At 48.8% G+C, this 20750-nt stretch overlaps 1 protein-coding gene across 1 annotated transcript in view; it reads right to left on the reverse strand.

The window, feature by feature from the left end:
• The window catches only part of NMNAT2 (nicotinamide nucleotide adenylyltransferase 2), a 74056-nt gene continuing 53306 nt past the window's right edge, over nt 1-20750 (reverse strand). Inside the window, exons 4-11 of the mRNA XM_067535096.1 lie at nt 18892-18970; nt 13183-13309; nt 11385-11465; nt 10402-10446; nt 9055-9131; nt 1840-1941; nt 1331-1398; nt 1-525 (exon numbers count right to left, since the gene is read on the reverse strand). Of these exons, the coding sequence (XP_067391197.1) occupies nt 423-525; nt 1331-1398; nt 1840-1941; nt 9055-9131; nt 10402-10446; nt 11385-11465; nt 13183-13309; nt 18892-18970 (682 nt within the window). The 3' untranslated portion in view covers nt 1-422. The remainder of the gene's footprint in view (nt 526-1330; nt 1399-1839; nt 1942-9054; nt 9132-10401; nt 10447-11384; nt 11466-13182; nt 13310-18891; nt 18971-20750) is intronic.

Genomic DNA, 20750 nt, shown 5'->3' on the forward strand with positions numbered 1-20750 from the left:
TAAAAAGATCCACCGTTTTATTTAGCTTAAGTGCCATAAGATGGGAAAAGAACAAGCCCCTGCTCCCAGAGCATGCTGGGAAGGTGGACACCAGGGCCACTTCCCTAGAGCATGCTGGGTAGGTGGATGCTGGAGCCACCTCCCTAAAACATGCTGGGTACACCTTTATGTACTGTACCCCCACCCCCCTGTGTACAAAGGGAAGGGGTTCTCCGAAGAAGATGGCTGAACTGTGTACCATGGAGGTATGCCACAGTTCCCTGGAGATCTCTGCACTATGGAGCGCCAGTGTCGGTGAGTGAGACAGGTGGACACGCCGGAGGCTGTGTGAGAGAGAGAGAGAGAGAGACAGACACAGAGAGCGAGAAGTGTGATGGAGAGCTGTTGGGACGTGGAGCGGTGGGGCTGCAGTGCCTCAGGCTTTAACCGGAGGCATTGATGTACAGCTGGCTCTTGAGGATGTAGTCAATGACGGGCTGAGACAGGTAATCCACAACGTGTCCATCCCCATGCTGCAGGGCCAGTCTGAGGGGGGGGCAAGAGAACAAAGGGAGTCAGTGTTACCCTCCCCATGTTGTCCCAGCATGGGCTGGGGACACAGTACGATGTGGCAGGGGAGCAGGAAGCCCATTTTTCTCTTCCCCAGCCGGAAGCAGCTGCTTGGATAGGATTTAAATCAGGCTCCATGTGAGTTCAGTTACGGAGGAGCTGGTCACAGCTCCACAGTTAAGGGTGCATTTACGCGGGTTATTTTCTCTCACATGAATGCACACGGTAACATTTGAGCCAAAGGAGCCATGGGTCTGAATGTGTGCACGAGCAATGCAAGTAAATGGGTGAAGACTGGAGCGGGAGGACGGCTCAGTGGTTCAGGCACTGGATTTAGGAGACATGGGCTCAATTCCCGACTCCGTCACAGATATCTCATGTGACCTAAGTCACTTAGTCTCCCTCTAGTTCAGGTCCCCATGTATAACAAGGGGATAAGACCACTTCCCTCCCTTACAGGAAGGTGCGACGATTGTGAGGTGCTCAGATACTATCAGGGTGACCAGATGTCCTGATTTTATAGGGACAGTCCCGATATTTGGGAGTTTTTCTTATATGAGTGTCCATTATCCCCCATCTCCTGTCCCAATTTTTCTCACTTGCTACCTGGTCATCCTAGAGACTATAGAGATGGGGCCAAGTAAGTACTAAGATAGAGGGGGCAATGTTTGTGGTGGGCTGTGTGGATTGTGGGAAAGTCTTGGCTCCACTGGATGGGAGATGAGGTGCCCTGCAGTGGGAATTGTGGGCTGGGCAGCAGGAGTCCCCTAGAGTCACGCACCTGCTTTTGGTTGAACTGACGACAGACATGGGGTGGTTCACGTCGTCCTTCACCACCAGGATGTTGTTCTACAGAGAAAACAAGACGAGCAAATGAATGTTACTGACCTCAGATCTCTGCTCGTCCTGGCTTGTGCACCCAGAGGTAGCGTGGGCAGCTGGCACTTCCTTCAGGATGGTGAGCGAGCTTCCCAGTCAGTGAGCACTGAGGGGAAATTCACTGAGATCTGGAACAAGGCCTTAAGCGCCATACGGGGCTCACACTGGTCCCATGCACAGGGATGGATGCGAACCCTGGATGCAGAGACTGGGAGCGCTTGCAGCTGGTGCAGCTTTGTGGAAGCGGTGCCGCAGTAATACTTCATGGCTGCCACTGCACAGCCCATTCACCCTGCCCCTCCAATGTGTCACGGCACAGCAAGAAAGCAGGGGCGGAAGGCAGAGCCAGGCCGAGCGGAGCCAGTCCCAGCCATGATGCAGGGAATGGCTGTGTTGTGCAAAGTCACTTACTTTGTACTTGCGGAGTATTGAGGAATGGTTCATGATCCGGTCTGTGTCTGTGCCGTCCCGGGGCACCACCACGATCCCAAAGTCCCCGACAATCACCTCCATCTGGGAGCAATGGAAAGAGGGACATTGCAGAACCCTCCAGCCTCCCATGACTGGGCAACGCTGGCCCAGGAACCAGCTCACATCAGCTGGCAGGTCCCTGACTCAAACAAAAGATGCACTGAAATATTCGGTGACATTGATGGAACTGTGTCTTAACTTACCCTCTTTCTGCAAACTTCCTGGGACGTCTTTGACAAAAACATGAATGCCATTAAGGAGGCGAATTGGCAACTACTCAGGTAAGTCTACACTGCCAGCTGGAGGTGTAAACTCTAGCTCAAGGACACATATCCACGTTAGTGCACTAACAATGAAGTGTGTCTGGGGTGGTGCAAGTGGCAGGAGTGGCGAGCGGCCCTGAGTACGACCGCACCCAGGACACTGGGTATGTATTTGGGGCAGCCATGGCTACACCTCTATGTTTTAGCATGCTAGCTGGATCCGAGCTAGCACGGGGATATCTCCTCGAGCTGCCGATCGTACCCTCCGCTTGAAGCGTAGACATCCCTGCAGTTATTCTGATTGCATTTTTTGCAGGATTTTCGGTGCATTCCCTTTCCTATGGGCCTCACTCTGCAGCCCCACTCCACCCACAGAGCTCAAACTGACTTCACTGGGGGAGCTAAAGAGTTGGGGTCTGGAATGGAAAAGCTCTTCCAAAATAGCTTGTTGTTGACAAATGCAAGCAGTAAGCACCTGGAGGACAGCAGAAGGGGGCCATACTGAACTGGCCCTGCTGAGCCAGTGGGTGGGTATTCCGTTCTTGTCTAGACACTGGCGGTGGGAGCAAGATTTTAGCTTTGCAAAACCAAATCCAAAGCCCAGGGTGATTCAAAGCTAGGTGCCATTCGGTTCAAACCGTGGTCATTGGTGGAGTTGCAGATTAAAAGTGCTGGCTTGGGCCCCGCTCTCTGGATTACCCTGCAGACTCAGAGTTCTGGTCTGGGGGGGGGTCCAATCCCAATAATGGAAGAGCTGGTGATTAGACAGGGAATTTCCTCCACGAGGCTCAGCTCATTCCTCAAAAGAGGAAAATTCAGCTTCGCTCCTTATCAGTCCAGCAGGCTTGTTGCTGAGTTTCAAGCTAGTTTCATGGCTTGATTTGGCACCTTCTAATATAAACCAGCTCACCCTGCCTAATTCAAGGCTTGTCTTTGCTCCCTTTGTCCTACAACCCTGGGCTTTTTCTTCCCAAGGTGCCACTGACACTGTTCTAGTTCAAATGGGTTTTGTTCCAGTTACGACCTCTCTAAAGCATGGAAGGCACTAGCGCTCTAGTAGTCTGTTCTGTACAGCGAGTTGATGGAGTATTTAATGACACTGCTTGAAGCAATGCTCAGTGCTAGAATCCCATTAAAGTATTTCAGCTGTCTGTCTTAAGAGTGTATCCTGCCACCCAACACTGTAGTAAGAGAGTGGCTTCCACTTAAAATCAACAGCAATAGTAAGTCCCTGGTGGATTGCATGGGTCTCTGCAACTTCTTCCTTTTTGGTGTTAAGCTGTCCTTAGTGTGGATTTTTTTTGGTGGGGGGAAGGGGTTGCAAGGGTTTGGAAATAAAAGGGGTGTTTGAATTGTGCGCATCACTGATGGTGGAAAGGCTTTGCAACATTTCCTGAAGATGATCACTCTCTGGCCTGATCTCCTCTGGGACTCTGTACCCTAGCCAGATACCCTGAACAGAGAACACACTGGCCCCAGCTCTCATAAGCTTCATCCTAGGCTTTGTGATCTGCATTGCCCCAGGGGCACGCAGCTGTCGCAGGGATCTGGAGATCAAAATTCAGCCCTTGATGTAGTTGGGGATTGATTGATTAATTGCTTTGAAAATTAGGATTCAGGTCTTAAACTGGCATCAGAAACTGGCCAGTGGAAGGACTTGAGCACAGACCTGATGTGCTGACTGTGGCCTAAGCCCCTGGCAGAAGTGCAGCTGCATTCTGTGCCAGTCGGGCACCTGTGCGTCATCTTTGCGTTCAGCTTCAGCTTCAAGTCCCAGTAATCCAGCCTGGAGGTGACAAGTGCCCGGATTGCTGTGCCCAGGTCCTCGCCCGGTGAGAAAGGCATGAAGAGTCCTGGCAAGGTGGTGATGGAAGGAGGCATTTTTAGAAACTGATGCTACCTGGCCATCCACACTTAGTGTGGAGTCAGACAGAACCCCAACGTTTTGCCCCACTTTGATGAATGGAGGCTGTGCACCCTCAGTGGAAGAGATAACATCTTGACCGGCTCTTTGAAGCCTTTTCTCCTTCCTAACAACTCCCCACAACTTAGTGCTCCTCAGCATATCAGGAAATATCTGAGCAAATAAACAGCCACCTGCTAAACAGCATTATTTTGCCCCATACAAATGTTATTCTTCTAAGCACGTGCTGCTTGCAGCAAGCAAAGGAAAACCTGCAGTGAGTTGCTGTCTTCAGTATCTCATGGGCTTTAATTGAAGGTGAGGGTCTTGGGCTGGTTTTTTCCCCCCAGAGTCCAGTCCTATTTTGGGTGGGATCCCAATTGTCAAACTTGGGGTCTAAACTAGGGCACCCAATCCCGACCCTGAGAGCACTCAGAACAGCCAAAATTATCAGACCGGGGTGCCCAAGTGCTGATCTGAGTACTGAAATGCAAGACCATGCACCTTAATTTAGGCCCTCAAATTACAAAATGATCAGTTATTTTTCAGTCGGTGAATTGATTTCTCTTTAGGTGCATCAGGATGGAAATGCAGTTCTCAAAGTAATTCGTTTCTCAGTGTCTCCTCTCTGATTTGCCCAGTTGCAGCAGGAGAGGGGAGTGGTTGCTATTTCCTAGACTGGAAATAGTTATTGAAATCGAGTCTTTTTGTTGTTGCTCTCATTGTATCTGTGTTAGTAATTTGCCTGCTTGAGTACTCAGTGTGGGATTACAGAGGAATTTGGCTTTAGAGATAATTTGGCGCTGGATCAAAGACAACTCCCAAAGCTATTTTCGGGTGGTCCAGTGTATTTGTCCAGACTTTGTTCCTCTAGATTATCCTCCTTTCTTGTGTCTTTTCCATTTCACATCTTTCTTCCCTGACATGCATCCAAAATTGGGAAACCCTCAGAGCCAGCAATTACTTCAGGAATATCATTTATGCCCACCACCTTGGGGTAAGTCTCCGCCACCACTTTACCCACAGTTGACTTTCCAACGCTAAACTGGTTGGCAATGGACCTGTAGCAGTCAGGTAGCCAGCTTCCAGAGGGTTATAGCAACTTGCTTCTGGCCCAGGATGGCCGCCCTCATGGATATATCTTCATGGTGGAGGGTCACAGCAAACAGCTACATTTCAGGACCTTTGTGAGCATTCTTCATGTAAAAGTTCTGGACCCACTGCTGATCATCTCAGATGATCATGATGATGTGATCCCACCAGCCTGTGCTTGTGGCCCTGCTCCAGGAGCACAAGTCTACACAGGAGGCATCAGCGGCTGTATCAAGTGTCATCAGCAACTTTCGCCAGTTTGAATCTGCCATGTCTATGTCCCCTTCCTTCAGCTCCATCTCAAGCTTTGTTAGGTGCCTTTGGTGGATCAGAAAACGCTGCTGAAATGTCCATCAGCATCTCACAGAAGTTCTGCCTGTTTTGTGACACAGGAGTGCAAGTGCAGACGAGAGAAGTTCATCAAAAGGCACCTTCTCCGTGTTGCTGACTCCGGCAACTGGGGGCGCACTGACCAAAATGACGGCTCAGCAGGACGTGTTGGCGAGCTGTTCAAACTTCCTGTAGCATGCGGGGTGAACACTCAAGTTTTCCCACAGTGCACCACAGCCAAAGTCTATAGAGGCCACGTTTTGGGAGGCACTAGAAAATCTGGGATATGGTTGGCTTGACTCGAGTCTGCATGCTGGATGCCAGAACTCCAGTTTGAGCCAGAGTTAGAAAATTCTTAATGTAGGGTTAACACTCAGCATAGATGCTCAAGCCCTGAGTTCTCTAACCCAGGGTCAGCTGACCACTAACCCTGGGTTTACATTGCAATGTAGAACCCCCTATACACTGCACTATAAGCTCAGAATTAGCAGACCTTGCTTTAGCAGATCCTAGGTTTGTTAACCTAGAGCTGGCGCGTCTACACTCATTTGTAACCCCAGGTTAGGAATTGTTGAAACCTGGATCCATCTAAGCTTCATTATGCAGGCCCAAGTCCAAACTCCCATATCCCAGACTTCCTAGCACCCTCCCAAAAGGTGGCCACTCTAGCCCTTTGTTCGTGGGGCAGTATGGGAAAACTTGACTGTCCAGAGGACAAAGAAAGTCAGCCCGTGGGATTGTGGATACTTTTGGCAGACTCCCAGAGCACAAGTTCAGTGGGACTGCGTCTACATTGCAAAGCAATAGGGCTTGAACCCTGGGTCCTGGCCTGACTCAGGCTTGGACCCGCCACTCCCGTGGAGTTCTGGGCTCCTGGGTCTGAGCTCTGGGTTAGCGCAATTTGTGTGTAGATGGAAGGGGGGGGGTTAGGTTTGACCCTTAGCTCGAACCCTGGGCTTACACTGCAGTGTAGATACCTCAATATTATCTTCCTCCATGTCCACCATTCTGACCATGTGGCCCTCCTCCCAGTCCTTGCACAGACTTCCCGTCGCCTTCTTCATCAAGTCTAAGTTCCTCATTCAGTCTTCAAGAACTGCAGTCCTGATCTTGTGTCCTGCTGTACCACATTGCCAAAGAACCTCAGCACGTTCCTTCTCTCATCTCTTTCTTTCACACAGCCCCTTATGCCTGGAACTCCCTCTGTATTGCAGGTCAGAAAGGTCCTCCCGTCCCTTAGTTCAAATGCCCACTTAGAGCTCTCCTCTCCCACAAAGCCAGCTCCCAATCATCCCCTTCAGTAACACTGTTGCCCACTCAATACCAAAGAAAAGAACAACACTTGAACCTCCCTCTGGATCTCCCAGCATGTCTGATTTGTTTTGTCTGTTTAGGTTTTAAATTAGTGGGGTAGGCCCACCTGTCCTCCTGTGTCTGCTATAGCACCAAGCAAAGGATTTCACTGGAAAACGTGTCTGCTGCTTTCAAGGGTAGGAAAAAAATCTTGCCCCTGTCTGAACTCCACTCAGGTCCATAGAAACAGAATGTAATCCTTGGGGGCATGTCATTTAAGACCTATCTGACCTGCTTTGGCATTAGAATATATAGCAGAACGTACTATGTCCTTGCAAGATGGAACTGTTGCTTTTATGCATGTCTGATTTAGGTAGTTCACTATTTTCTGGCTCTGACAGAAGTGATCATCTGGATTGATGTGCAAAGCTTGAGCAAATACTCTCCCCAAATCCAATTTCCTAGCAATGTCTCTCCCAAAAATGCATTTATTGCAGAGCTGTGTGCATCTGTTTTGTGTTCCCTTTTGCAAATATTCTAGTGCATGAATGCACTGAGTGATGTTTCCTTTAACATTTCTAATTGTATGTGACCATTACAGAATAATCTTGGAAAGCAAATTTTGAATTCTTAATTCCAGGAACACCCGAAACCTGACTATAAAAGTTACACTTATGCAATCAGGGAACAGATTTCTCACCCACTTAAGGACTTTGCTGGACTTGGATCTTGAGCCTTAAAATTTAATTCTATTGCATTAACTACTGCTAACAACGTTATCTGTAATTATCTGGGGGAAGTTCTACGGGCTGTGTCATACAGGAGGCCAGACTCACTCGATGATCACAATGGTCACGTCTGACCTTGGAATCCATGACCATTGATACGTTTGCTAGAGATGACATTTCTAGCTATCAAGAGTTTAATGTAGTGGCTTTAAAATATGTATGTTGCCGTCTGTCACTCAAATTAGGAGCACTCAGGTGGTGAATGGGATCAGTGTGATTATGATGACTTTATTTATTGGTAAGTACTAGAGCCTATAGTAATGGGTGTATTAGAAAAGCACATCAAATGATCCTTTCCTCCACATGGTAGTGTAGTGGATTCTTGTGATTTTAGCATGAGTCTTGTGGTATTTGAAGTTTTTACTTAAAGCACCACCCCCTGGAGTCAGATGACTATGAGAATCTCAGCATTCATAATTTAAAGAGTCAGCATCTTGCCCCTCATGGTTGCAAAGAAAAAGCTTGAAAATGTGACCCAAGTGGGCACTAAAAATGTCAGAGGCTCCCCCTCCCTAAAAATCCCAACCCTCCAAAATTTATTATTTTTTAAAAATGATGATTTTTAAACTGATCTCATGATTTTTTGGGGGGGAAGGGCAGATATGATTCATGATTTTGAATATTTGGAGCTGGCAATACAGTACACAGCTTTAAAGATAAAACAATCTGCCAAGGTATAGACATGAAAATGCATTTAAAGCAACACAGATTAGAAGAAATAATTTCAACAATTTAATTTGCTTTTCAGTCATGGATGCTGTAATAATTTCACATTTCATTCAGTTCAAGCAGTGAAATGAGATTGATCAGTTTCACTTCCTAGTTCTCATGCCCTAGCACAAGGCAGTTGTATTTGTATTCTTAACAATGTCGTGCTATATAAGAACTAGGTCGTATTATTATTATTATGATTAGTGGTAGGTTTATATTATATTTTGCTTTGTTTATTTAAATTTCTTTTTCCTTTAGTGTCATGGAAATTGGGTCTTGTAAATCCCTTGTATCCCTCTCCCCACATTCTAAATTTAGGGCCTAAATCTATTTAACTGTGTCTGTTTGTTTAAAAAAAAAAAAAAAAGAGTTTTGGAGAAGGCCTTTAAATTTTCCTTACACCTTCGGAATTAAATTTAAGTAGCTGCAGTATCCAGCTGTCGTCTCCGTGAGGGTGGGGGAAAAAGCATGATGTGAAAGGGAACATTTTTGGCTCCAAGCTGAAATAAAAGCGGAGTGGGGTCTGTAAGTTGGGAGCAGGCTACCTCTCGGGCTCGTTCGGATGAGTGTGTGAAATGAAAGGGAGTGCAGGAGGGAATGGGGGATGGAGGTAGACTGTTCAAGATCTCCCATGTGAATTGACTCAGTTGTTTCCTGGGAATGTTATGTTACATGTAAGGTCACCGTGGGAGAGGGCAAAGAGGCGAGAATAATGAGTGGGGAGGGAAAGAAACAGCAGACAATGGATTGTCTGCAGATGTAGACAGCTACTCACATCAGACTCATTCCAGAGGCCTGGGATACAGAAGGACTCCAGCAGGTCACTGCCACAAAGCAGTAAGATACGAAGCTCTGAAGTAAGGGAACAGAGAATGGAGAAGTTCAGAGATGTGAGCTGATGGTTTCCTCTGTGACACTACTAAACCACAACCCCCTGCACTGTGCTGCTGGAGAGATTCTTTCCATAAGACATGAAAACCAGAGCCTGACTCTCTGTGGCCATTCAAGATCCTATAGCACTTTCTGCAGTAATAGTGGGGTTAGCTGCAGTGCAGTACCCTCGCCAAGCACCCTGCCTACCCTAAATACCTCTTTAGTTTCAAAAAGCATTTCATTTCCTCTGCTACACTGCTGTGCAGCATTGCTGCGGGCTGTTAAATAGCTGCTGCATTCCACCGTAGAGATGGCTGCATTTCTGTGTCTGTGCATGTGCCGTGTAAATTACCTCCTGGGGAAAGAGGTGATCCCTATGTATGTAGGTGTATGTAAGTGCTTTGGGAACTTTTAAAATGACACATGCTCTGTTAGATATTACAAGGACCCGGATAACTGGTTAAAATCAGGGTCTCTAATGGGGATGTCCCACTGCTGCCTAGCACATTCATCACTGTCATGGCAGAGTAAGGCATTTGCCAGACAGCCTCCAATATTTGCTCACTGCAGGGCATGCCTACATAGACTTTCGTGTCTTCCCTTTAACTTTCCCTGTTTGGATCAGTATCTCCTAACTGGCTCGCTGACCTGCACAATTGCAGGCATTTTACGCTGAGATGTGTACAATACTACTTATTGAGCCTTATAACCTAGGACATTTAAAGGCACAGAAACTGCAAGTGTTCAGTGAGTGTCACCTAATAGATTTCTTTGTCTACATCACCACTTTTGGCCAGCAGAGGGAAGCAGCAATATTGCTTAAATCTGAAAGGATAGAGAAACACCCAATTTAACACAGACCATCCCCCTCCCCTGCACACATACTCCCTGTCCTAGCCAGGGCCCCCACATGGGGAGGAGGGGGGAGAATAAGGGTACGCTTTACCAGGGCCTGGAGGCCCTGGGAGGCCCAGCCACGGTTGCAATCCCCATTACCATGAGGAAAAAGATTTTCATGGCGCATGAGATTGTACGTATGTATTACACGTTTGTACTGGGCCCGAAAAAATTATGCTTGGGTCCTGGTCCTAGCCCCTTATGTCTGAGCCTAAATCCAAACTTTCCTCTATTTCTGAACTCTGGGCTGGCCCCTCACACACCACCCGCTATACTTGCTGCTTCAGACTGGGGAGAGAAATCTGTGCTTTGAAGGACACCCCTTCCCACGGGCAGAATGGCGCGTACTCACCAATCTCCTCGTATCTCATCACTGTCCCCAAATTCGCATTCTCATCTGGAAAAAGAGAAGTGCCAGAATCCAAGCTTCAAACGAGTGTCCATGACTGAGCACTCGAGACGGGAGACGGCTCTTTTGCTGGGCAGCTGTGTCTCCTTAGTGTTAATAGGATTCCTGCACCAACAGCCAGGAAGAGGGGCTTAAGGCTAACCTCCATGGCTGGCTCCCTCCTTATAAGGACTGGTTTCCTGCTCTGTTGAATGCTTTCTGGCTGAGCACTGCATGGACTGAGGAGGTAGGTGCTAAGGGAATGTGGTGGATTCCCCGTCACGCAGAGTCTTTAAAACAAGACTGAGCGTCTGTCTAAAAGAGATGCTCTCGCTCAATGAGGGCATTGCTGGGTGAGGTTCTAAGGCCTGCGTTGTGCAGGTAGTCACACTAGGTGATCATAAAGGGCTCCTCTGACTTTATAATCCATGGTGAGAGGAAATATGTAGATCTCCTACTAGCGGTTGGAGGTGATACTTCAGTGGGCCAGACACCTCTGTGGTGTCTCTCTATATGCAGGCATTGCACACTCAAGGAGTCTAGGCACTGGTGGTTGTTATGCCTCTTCACCTTTTTGAGTGTAGCCAGGCTCAAACAGGACAGATTTCACTAGCGAAGCTACTGCTGCTCACCACTGAGCGCGCCAGGGACATCCTGGCTGGGATCTGTGTGCCTACCTGCAGTGGATTTTGGCTTAACCCCTGACAACCTCTGTGACAGCCAGGGAGAGGCTGTCAGCGAGGGGGGGCGGGGCCTGGTCCTCAGCTGGTATAAATTGACACAGCATCACTGTTGTCAAGGGATTGACATTGATTTACAACAGCTGAGGATCTGGCGGAGAGTGATGCAGTAACACTGGGTTGGATGGGAGGCAGGAAGGAGAGGAAGACTGAGGAGTGGGGGGCAGAACGTGGATGAATGAAGGTATCTACATTTTCATAACGTACCCACAAAGGTGAAGCGCTCCATTGGTGGACGAACGCAGCAAATCCGGCTCAGACTTTCTCCCACCTTTCCCAAGATCTTTGCTGAAGAGAGAGAGAAATAGGTAAAAGGCCACCCACAGGAACCATGTCTTACTGCACAAGGCCAGTCTGTTATTCCCCTGCAGAGCTCTCTGGACACACACGGTGTTTGACTGTGAGACCATGGGGGAATCTCCAATGGCCGTCTCTGCTGGCTGGTCTCTTAAATCAATAAGCTCTTGTCCCCACTTTCTGTACTGTTTATCAGCCTCAGTCTGCTTGAAAGACTCATTTAGAGCCTTGTTTCCATATTGAAGTTATTTCAAATAGACATTCATCATCCTGAAGACATTTTCCCCCCACCAAATTTTTGAAAGAAACCGATATTCTGTGCTAAGGATCTGATCCACAACCTGGTGCAAATGGCACCTCGCTGGGTTGGTTACTAAAGCCCCAATCTATGGAGATTATCATTCTGTTTCTTGATTTTAGCTCCCTCTTAAATCTCTCTAATTTCACCCAGTTTGGACTTTTAAAGAAGTTAGATGAGCAGTTGTGTGTGCAATGTGCGTTCAGAATTGTGTCTAATCTGCACCTGGAATGACCATAATTGCAAATACAAAACCAGTAACAGCATATTTAAAATGTCCTCGGACAGCCCATTGCATGGTTAATCATTGGATTTGAGTGTGACGCGCAGTGCTTACACACACAAACTAGGCAGGAAATCGCACTTCTACCACGTTTAAGAATCAGGCTGTTTTTTTGGGGTAGTTTTAAGATACTTTTTCATGTAGGTTTTAGTGCCAGCCCTTAGAAACTGAAGTCCTCTATTCATTCACAAAACAGGTAAAAGCACAGACACGGGCAGTGCGAACTTCCTCCCAATACGTGGCCCATGTACCTTAACTTGAACTGGAAGAAACCATTTTTAGCTGTGGAGGGTAGCTCAGTCTCCATGGCCTCTTTGATCTTTTCCCCATGTTGCTCCCATTGTCAATTGTGTGGACACTGCCAATAAGCTCATTTTACAAAGGCTCCCAGTCATCATCCCAGGACCACTTCTGTTCACCATTCTTGTGATCTGAATTTGAACTGGTGCCCACGAGGGGCAAGGCTCCATGGCTGAGTAACAAACTCCTGATCTGTCCAGTGTCTCTGGCAATTTGGAGACTTGGTCATATGTTAAAAAAAAAAAAAAAAAAAAAAAAAATTCATATTTAAACTGGGGAACTTTTTGCTCCACAAAAAGGCAATTCAAATTGGGGACTAAGGAATGTGTCTATGGAAACAAAGAACCCTCTTGAACTTCCTGGGTTGTAAACCTGTGCCGTGATCAGGATGGTGTGAAGAATGAAGGCATTAAGTCTCTTTTAACTTTCGGTGAGAGATTGCAGTGAAGCTGTCAGAAATTCGCATGGCAGCACCTCTTCATGGAAAGGTGACAGAGGAATATTCCTCAGCTGCCCCACCATCAAGAATAGAGAGTAGTGGAAGGGAGAGAAAAGATAGTAGAAGGACCCAGTGACAGGTAGGTTGCCTTTTCCAAACCTGATCCCACATGTTGCAGAATTGCATGGGTCTGGCATTTCAGTTCACTCAAATTATACATTTGGGAACCATACAGTCTTACCTGAAACCTTCACTTACTGTTTCTTGGACAGGTCTGTTTCCCCTTCCCCATCTCTGGGAGAACAAGTTTGGGGAGTTTAGAGGGGTTCTGTGTGCAGGGCTTGCTCGTCTCCATTTGGAGAGCTTACTTCCCTCTGCTGAGACCTACCTGCGGTGGGCTTGTTGGAAATGTTGCTGTTCTGGTAGATGGGCTGTGGAGACTCATTCTGGGGCTGTCCAATCACTGGAGTCATGGAAGGTGTGTTCACATTGGAGAGGATGCAGCCAGTCACTCGCTAGGGTGGGATGAAATGTTAGGAGTCAGTAATATAACTTCTCCAGAGCCAGAAACAGATCCATAAATCTCTCGCTCTAATGTGGTAGCCAGCCCTAGAGCTCACAAGTTAACAACATTCCCTAGGCTTTATCATGAGACATAGGCATCCTCATTTCATGAATCCTGTTCCCAACCAGTAAAATGAGACCGGGCCATATGACCTAATGAAAGGCAATGAAGCCAGGGGATGGGCTTCAGAGACCAAGCTCCAACCAGAAGCACATCTTCAAAGCACTGTCTATTCAGCCATTTTAGAGCACCCATAACCTAAGTCTTTAGACCTGGGCTGGGAGGCTTGCTTAGCATACCTTAAGCACCTCCATAAATAGGGCACTGCCAGAATGACTTCTAATATATGCAATGAGACCGGTTGATCAATGCAAAACCATTATACGGATACAATTAAAAAACTGGTATTGACACATGCACACAGATCTTATACCAGCTTTCTACTCACCCACCCACTCACCAGAGCTGAGTAATGTTTTGTCAGGCAGGTAAAGTGTCACTATATTTTCCATTATTGTCAATCACAGTAAAGGGCTGCTGAGTAGATTTTGGTGCCCAGGCTGGACAATTTTGCAAGGCTGATTTAATACATTGCAATTTCATTTGCAGTTTTTTCCCCCTAATAACTTGGAATTTTTTCCCTCTGCTGTTCTTTTAAGCACTCAAGGGCCTCATGGGAATAGGAGACTTAAAACATCCTCTGTTCTCTTAAAATGACTTTAGTGTCAGACTGGCAGCCCTGGAGATTGGAGAACTCTTTCTATTCACACCATAAGACTGGCAGAGGGAAAGGCTGCCATGTCGGTGTGCCCTGCCCCTGTACTGTAGGGACTGACTCTAGGGTAATTCAATCTCCATGGCCCATTCAGTTTTTGTCCCCTCTGCTGAGTCTACTAACATGGGTGTTGGCTAGTGGTGGTCCTATCTGAGTGGCCACGCAACCATCTCTAGGGTGAGAGGGGCGTTCAGCCCCATGGCCTGGTCAGGTTTTATTTTCTCTGTTGAGTATGATAAAATGGCTTCCGATTCGTGCTAACTGGTGGTGGGTTTTGTGATGCAACCACCTGCCCACTAGGAGCTGGACTGAAATTGCCAGAGTTATTTCAGGAAGGCCACTGTGAACAGCTGTTAGATGACAGCAGGCTTTAGTCAGTGTCAAACGGTGCCAGACTGGAGCCAGTCTCCAGAGGTGAAAGGCTCCTCTCCATGAGCTGCCAGTCCCTTGAGCCAGGCATTCCCCCTTAAGGGAATCCTCTTAGGATCAAAGAAGCTGGCTCTTGATTTGGCTGAGTGTGAGCAACCTGCTTCTGCTTCTTAAAGATGCAGGCAGGCTTTAAACATCGTTTTAGCGCCTCGGGGGGTCCCCAGCCCCCATGTTGCTGCCCCAGAAAAGGCTCAAATGTTGCTAGCTCACCCTGTCCTAGGAGAGAGTGATGGCAGAATAATCACTGCACTCAACACACATTCTTGCATCAAATCTTGTTACTTCCTGAGCCTCCTTCCTTCCGATCCTTTCAAACTGGGAGGCAAGAAGTGAAAAGACGGGGCCTCATTAACAGCAGGATCCTGTGGCAGCTTCTGCCCTGCTAGCTAACAACTTTAAAGGAATGTTAATGCAGTTGGGGCTGGGGGAGGAATCCAACCTGACCCGAGCTCTCACTATAATTCCTTCCCTTGTGTACTGAGGCATCCACGCTGCTCACCTCCCTTCAGAGGAATGGGAGCCATCATAAAAATTTCATCTGACTGGAGGGCAGATTTGAAATGATTCACAACAATGTGTCTTGTTCTCCGAATGTTCTCTCAAGGTAACACCAGCACTGGCATCCACGCCGCTCTGCTCCCTTCAGTTCAGCTCCATGGGGTAGGGGCTAGTAGGACCTGGAGGGGCAGAGCGGCTCTGGGAAGCACTGTTGTGTGACACAGACCTGATATTCAGCCTTTCCTGCCTGTCTGGATGGCAGAGGCTCTTGTTCAGGCTCTCATCATCTTGTGTCTCCACTACTGTAATCAGCCCACTCTGGCCTGGTCGCCAGCTATGCTGCCTCCCTCAGGCCAGTCAAAACACTGCTACTAGGGTCACAGAATCATAGAAATGTACGGCAGGAACGGATCTTGGATCTTGAGAGGTCAAGCCCCTGCACTGAGGTACAACCAAGTAAACCTACACCATCCCTGACAGGTGTTTGTCCAACCTGTGCTTTAAAACCTCCAATGATGGGGAATCCACAACCTCCCTTGGAAGCCTGTGTCAGAGTTTAACTACCCTTCTAGTTAGAAAATGTTTTCTAATATCTAATCTAAATCTCTCTTGCTGCAGGTTAAGCCCGATTACTTCTTGTCCCACCTTCTGTGGACATGGAGAGCAATCGATCACTCCGCTTTATAACAGCCCTTCACATCTATGAAGACCATTACCAGGTGCGCTCTCAGTTGTCTTTTGCCAAGACTAAACATGTCCAGTGTTTTTAAATTGTCTTTATAGGTCAGGTTTGCTAAATCTTTTACCGCTTTTATTGCTCTCCTCTGGGCTTCCTCTTAAATTTGTTCACATCCATCTTAAAGTGTGGTGCCCACAACTGGACACAGCGCTCCAGCTGGGCTCTCTCCAGTGCTGAGTACAGCAGGACAGCTACCGCCCGTATCTTACATCTTACACTCCTGTTAATACCCCCCAGAATGGTCTCCTTGACTTGCCATATCACTTCTCTCCTTGCATTCCTCCAAAGGCTCCCCCTCGCCTGCGAGTGCCTTGCCTTTGCCTTTAAGGCCCTCTTCATTTCCCTCTACCCTGTCCATCCGATCTACTAGCTCAGCAGTTCTCAAACTGGGGGGCGGGCCCCCCTAAGGGGGCTCAAAATGGATCGTGGGGGGGGCACCATGGGTGGAGTTTGGGGGGCATGGAGGGGCAATGCCCCCCCCAAACTTGCGATGATGGAGCCATCTCCCCGTTGGGTGAGGCGCGCTGGGCCCAGCACTGCTGGTGAAGCGGGGGACAGAGCCAGTCCAGCTTCACGCTCCGCACTTTGCACAGCTGCTTCCATCTCCAGACGGAGCTGCCTGCCTCCTGCAGCAGCATCCTTCCCCCCCTCCCCCCCCCGGCCGCGGCCACTCTGCAGGCTCTCGGAGGCGGCAGCTGCGTCCACACTGCTGCCCAAGGATAATCCCAATGACGAGGTGCGATTCCCCGCCACCGCCACCATTTTCCCTGGCAGGTCACGTCGGGCTCTGGAGCTGCGGGGGAGCTGCTACTACCCCTTGCCCTCCCCAAATTAAGCAGTCAAACTCCACCTATATGTAGGCCCTGGTTTTTTTCTGAAAGTGTGTGTGTGTGTGCGGGGGGGTCCTGGGGAAGGGGGAGCGCAATTGTTACACAAATCCATGGGGGGGGAGGGGCTCCATTTAAAAAGTTTGAGAACCACTGTACTAGCTCATCGAGCTGTGGACACCCCGCCATCACTCTGCCAGTGACGCCAGCCTCAATTCCTCAGAGTAATAGCCTGGGGTCATTAGCTGGGGAGGTGGTGGGAAGTCCCATTTCTGTTCAGGGTGTGTGATCTTCATTCCTGCTTCTGCCTGCGCCAGCGCAGGGGTTTCACATACCATGTCACACATTCTCTGGGGTTTACCCAGCACTCATGATGCCCTCGAATTTTCCAGTTGCTGTGAATCATTCCTTAGGGGCAGCGGAGCGAGGTTTGGTCCATGGGGGTTATTTTGTTAGGTGACTAAGCAGGGCTTCATTCACTTGTCTTTCAAATGCCCTCTTTTCTGGGGATTGCCTATGTGGCCAGCAGTGATAATGTTTGCTTAGCTGTGAGTTTGCCTTCCCCACCTGCTCTCACTGCCACCTAGTTCTCACGCATGTCCTGATAAATCCCTTTTTCTTTTCCCCAGGGTATAGAAACTCGGCGTTTTCCTGGAGTAGACACGGTGCTGTGAGTTTGCCCTTATCCCTTTTCCAAAGGTTGATTAAATCCTGTCATTTGCAGCACACATTCCACTTTCTAATCTCCTTTTACAACACTCCCTTACTGCGAGGGCTTGTCTACATGTGAAACTTAATTCACGTTAGGGAAGGGTGTGAATTTAAAGTGCCACAGCTTTTCCTGAATAACACTGCTGCGAGGGGGAGTGTACGCCCCACACCAGCAGCGAAAGGATTAATGGGAGAGGCTGAGGGCGCATTTAGCCCACCTGGTGGTCCCTGGATGGTGTGTTAGGTACAGTTTGTAGGTATTCTCAGCTGGGAAGGAGGTGGGTCATCTTCATAAAGCCAGGCTCTCAGAGCAGTGAAGAAGAGATTCAGTGGGGAGAGGAGGATCAGGGGGAGAGAAGGCCTTGAGAAGGGAGCTCTGGCAAATGGCCAGGGACAGAAGCCGCAGGAGTGGAGCAGGCTCCAGTCGCGAGCCCCAGCAAAAGGTCAAGACCTTAACGGTGGTAGCTGGGTGGGTTTCTGTCCCAGAAGAATTGGGAAGAGCCCAGAGAGGCTAAAAGCTCATCCCCAGGACGGGTGGAGAGGCTGAAGTGGGCAACGCCCCTACTCTGAAGGAACAGTGAGATGGAAGAGGAACCCATGAGGGGTGGAGGATGTTGTACTGATGACTAATGTCATGTGGGACGCTGTTGGTGCAGGACGTTGATGCCCCAGAATGGGAGGACTGTATCATGACCTGGCCAAGCAGACCACATGAGCTCTGAGGCAGAAGTGCTGCAGTGCCAGGACTCACCAAAGGGGGCGCTCCAGGACATAAATTTGTCACACCATGTATAGACAAGTCCCAATACCCTTGCCTAATCTGCTAGGGCAGATGCTGTGACTATCTCTGATTGGAGGTTGCTGGAGTTTGGGCCTTGGTGCATTTTTGGTAGCCTCTCCCATTTGCCAGTCTGGAAAACCAATCAGTTTCCTGCAGTGGCAGCTGTTTGGAATCCCTTGTTTGAGTAACTTTTTTGCGAAGAGCGGGGTTTTACTTTAATTGTCATGTCCACCTACCTCCTTGTTACTGATGGTATTTTTAGCTTGTCAGAGTGTGGGTGTATTGATCTGGGCTGGATTGTTTGCTGCAATGTGCGATCTGTATTTTGCTGACTGATGATGACATGAGCACCCAGTCCTAGAGATCTGATTCCTTTTTTGGTTTGTTTGTTTTTGTTTTAGCTGGGAGAGGTGGACATGCACATGTGCAATATTCTATCTCATCTACCTGTGTTGGGTCAGAACCTGAGCATGAGTAAATCACTTGGCTTCAGTGGAGCTATGTTGTTTTTCCCCAGCTAAGCTTCGGTCCATTGAATATATATTGGGTTGGTGTAATTGACTCAGCCTGAAAGAGAAAGAAACCTGCCCTACATTGGCTACTGCTGATCCTGAAATCAGCCCTGACAGCGCTAAGGATCAAAGCTATTAGAGGAACACTCTAGTTGTGCATTAATGCATTGGACTCTAACCACTTTTCTACATCACTTCTCCTGCTAGCCACAGCCTTCCCCTCCCCTCCTCTGTGACACACCTGCCCAGGTGTGACTCACCTTCATCAGATCACGGTGGTGTTCCAGCACGCTGCAGGTCGTTTGCCAGGTGTCCTGATAGCACTCCCAGGGGTCCACCCTGTGGGGAGCCGAGAACATAACAAAGAGGGTTTGCATGTGAATCTTGCTCTGTCCTTCCCCATCCAGCATTCTCAGCAGCAGTGTCGAGGCCAGGAAGGGACCCTGCTGCTGGGAACCATCCTTGTTAACCTCATCATGTCTGCCTGGGAGCAGCAGAACTGGAATAAAATGCCAAATGCACCACTCAGTTTGGGGGTCCTCTCAGATGATGGGCCTGGGGCAAACTGCCCCTTTTGCCCTGCCTCTGCCACTGGTATGCACCATGCATCATGTGCACACGACTGTGGAAGCCACTGCGGCTCACAACAAAGCGCTTGCGCTCCCTCTCCCATCCTCCCCTCATCCAAAGAGCGGCTGGGAGGGAGCTGCCTGGAGCTCAGTGGCTGCTGGGACATGGCAAAGCACTGGCTCGAAGGACGCCTCCATGGGGACACTGGGCAGTAGCCCAGCCAGTTGGCAACCTACATCATGGGACGTGAGGCCCTGTAGAGAGGCTCTTCCTTGCCACCTCCTCTTGGGCCTGGACCTATCATGGTTCTGTCCATATGGGAGGAAACATCTGAGGGTCAGATCCTTGAACCCTTCCCACCCTGAATTGCCACAGCTAAAGCCAAAGGGGTAAATTCTTAAGGTTTTAAACTTTATTTCAGGAAATTAAACTGTGTGCATGTGTCGTCACAACAGCAGAGTGCCACCAAACATGATGGCACCGGCAGCACAGCAGAGTGATAGACTCCCACGAGCATGAGCAACGGCTAAGAGACGCGGACAGTGCAGGCCAAGGGAAGGACCACCTCGCGAACTGCCATTGCTGTCCTTTAGAGAGACAAGGTGGGTGAGGTATTATCTTCTACTGCACGGACTTCTGCTGGCAGAACAGCCCGCTGTTCTTTGGTGAGTTGCTGAAAGGTATGAACAGCACAAGGAAGACCGGAAATGGGGAAAGTGGCAAAGGGCTTGTCAGCACTGCGGCCGCACCAGTTTGTTAGATGTGCTGGCTGGTGTAACAAGTGATTTGTGCCGGCGCAGCTGACCCAATGAAGAGAAGCCCTAGGCAGGGGTCTGGATGGCTGGGAGAGAGAGATGCAGCTGTCCCTTGTGAGGGGGTGTCCAGCAGCTGTGACATTATTCATAAAAATAATCCCACCTCTTAGCTCGTGCTTTTCGTTAGCCGAACTAAAAGTGCTTCCCACACACCCCTGTCCTCAGTGAGGTAGGGCAGTGCTATCACCCCCATCGTACGGATGGGCCCAGGGAGGCTAAGTGACTTGCCCAGGGTCACACAGGAAGTTTATGGCAGAGCAGGGACTTGAACCCAGATCTTCCACTAGTACACTAAACACTAGGCCATCCTTTCGCATATCTTTCTGTTTGTGAAATCGCTTGGGAGACGTGGAATTTATCCAGAGGTTGTTTTGTGAGGCCATGGGGGGGAATTCATCACCCTGGTGTCTTTGTCTTTTTGCACCAAGACAATGTGAAAGGCAGTCTTTTTTCCATGAAACCCTTCCCCCACTGGTCCTTCACAGGGCTTTTTTCCCATAGCAGGAAAACTCCTCTACTTTTTTTTCTTTCCTTTTCTCAGATCTTCTGAGAGCCCCCCTTCCCGAGCCTCCATGAATTGCTAATCCCTCCCTGGTTGTTCCCAGGGGCTTTCCTGGCAATGAGATTTCATGCCTGTCTCACACAGACTGTGGGTGCAGGAATTCCCACCCCTCCTCTATACACCAGGTTGTGAAAGGCAAAGCTCCAGTGCTGCAGTCTGAGCTGCATGAGGG

This window comes from Emydura macquarii, unplaced genomic scaffold (genome assembly GCF_026122565.2).
Source record: "Emydura macquarii macquarii isolate MOO-44397 ecotype Brisbane River unplaced genomic scaffold, CSIRO-AGI_Emac_v2 contig_3477, whole genome shotgun sequence".
Taxonomy (NCBI): domain Eukaryota; kingdom Metazoa; phylum Chordata; order Testudines; family Chelidae; genus Emydura; species Emydura macquarii.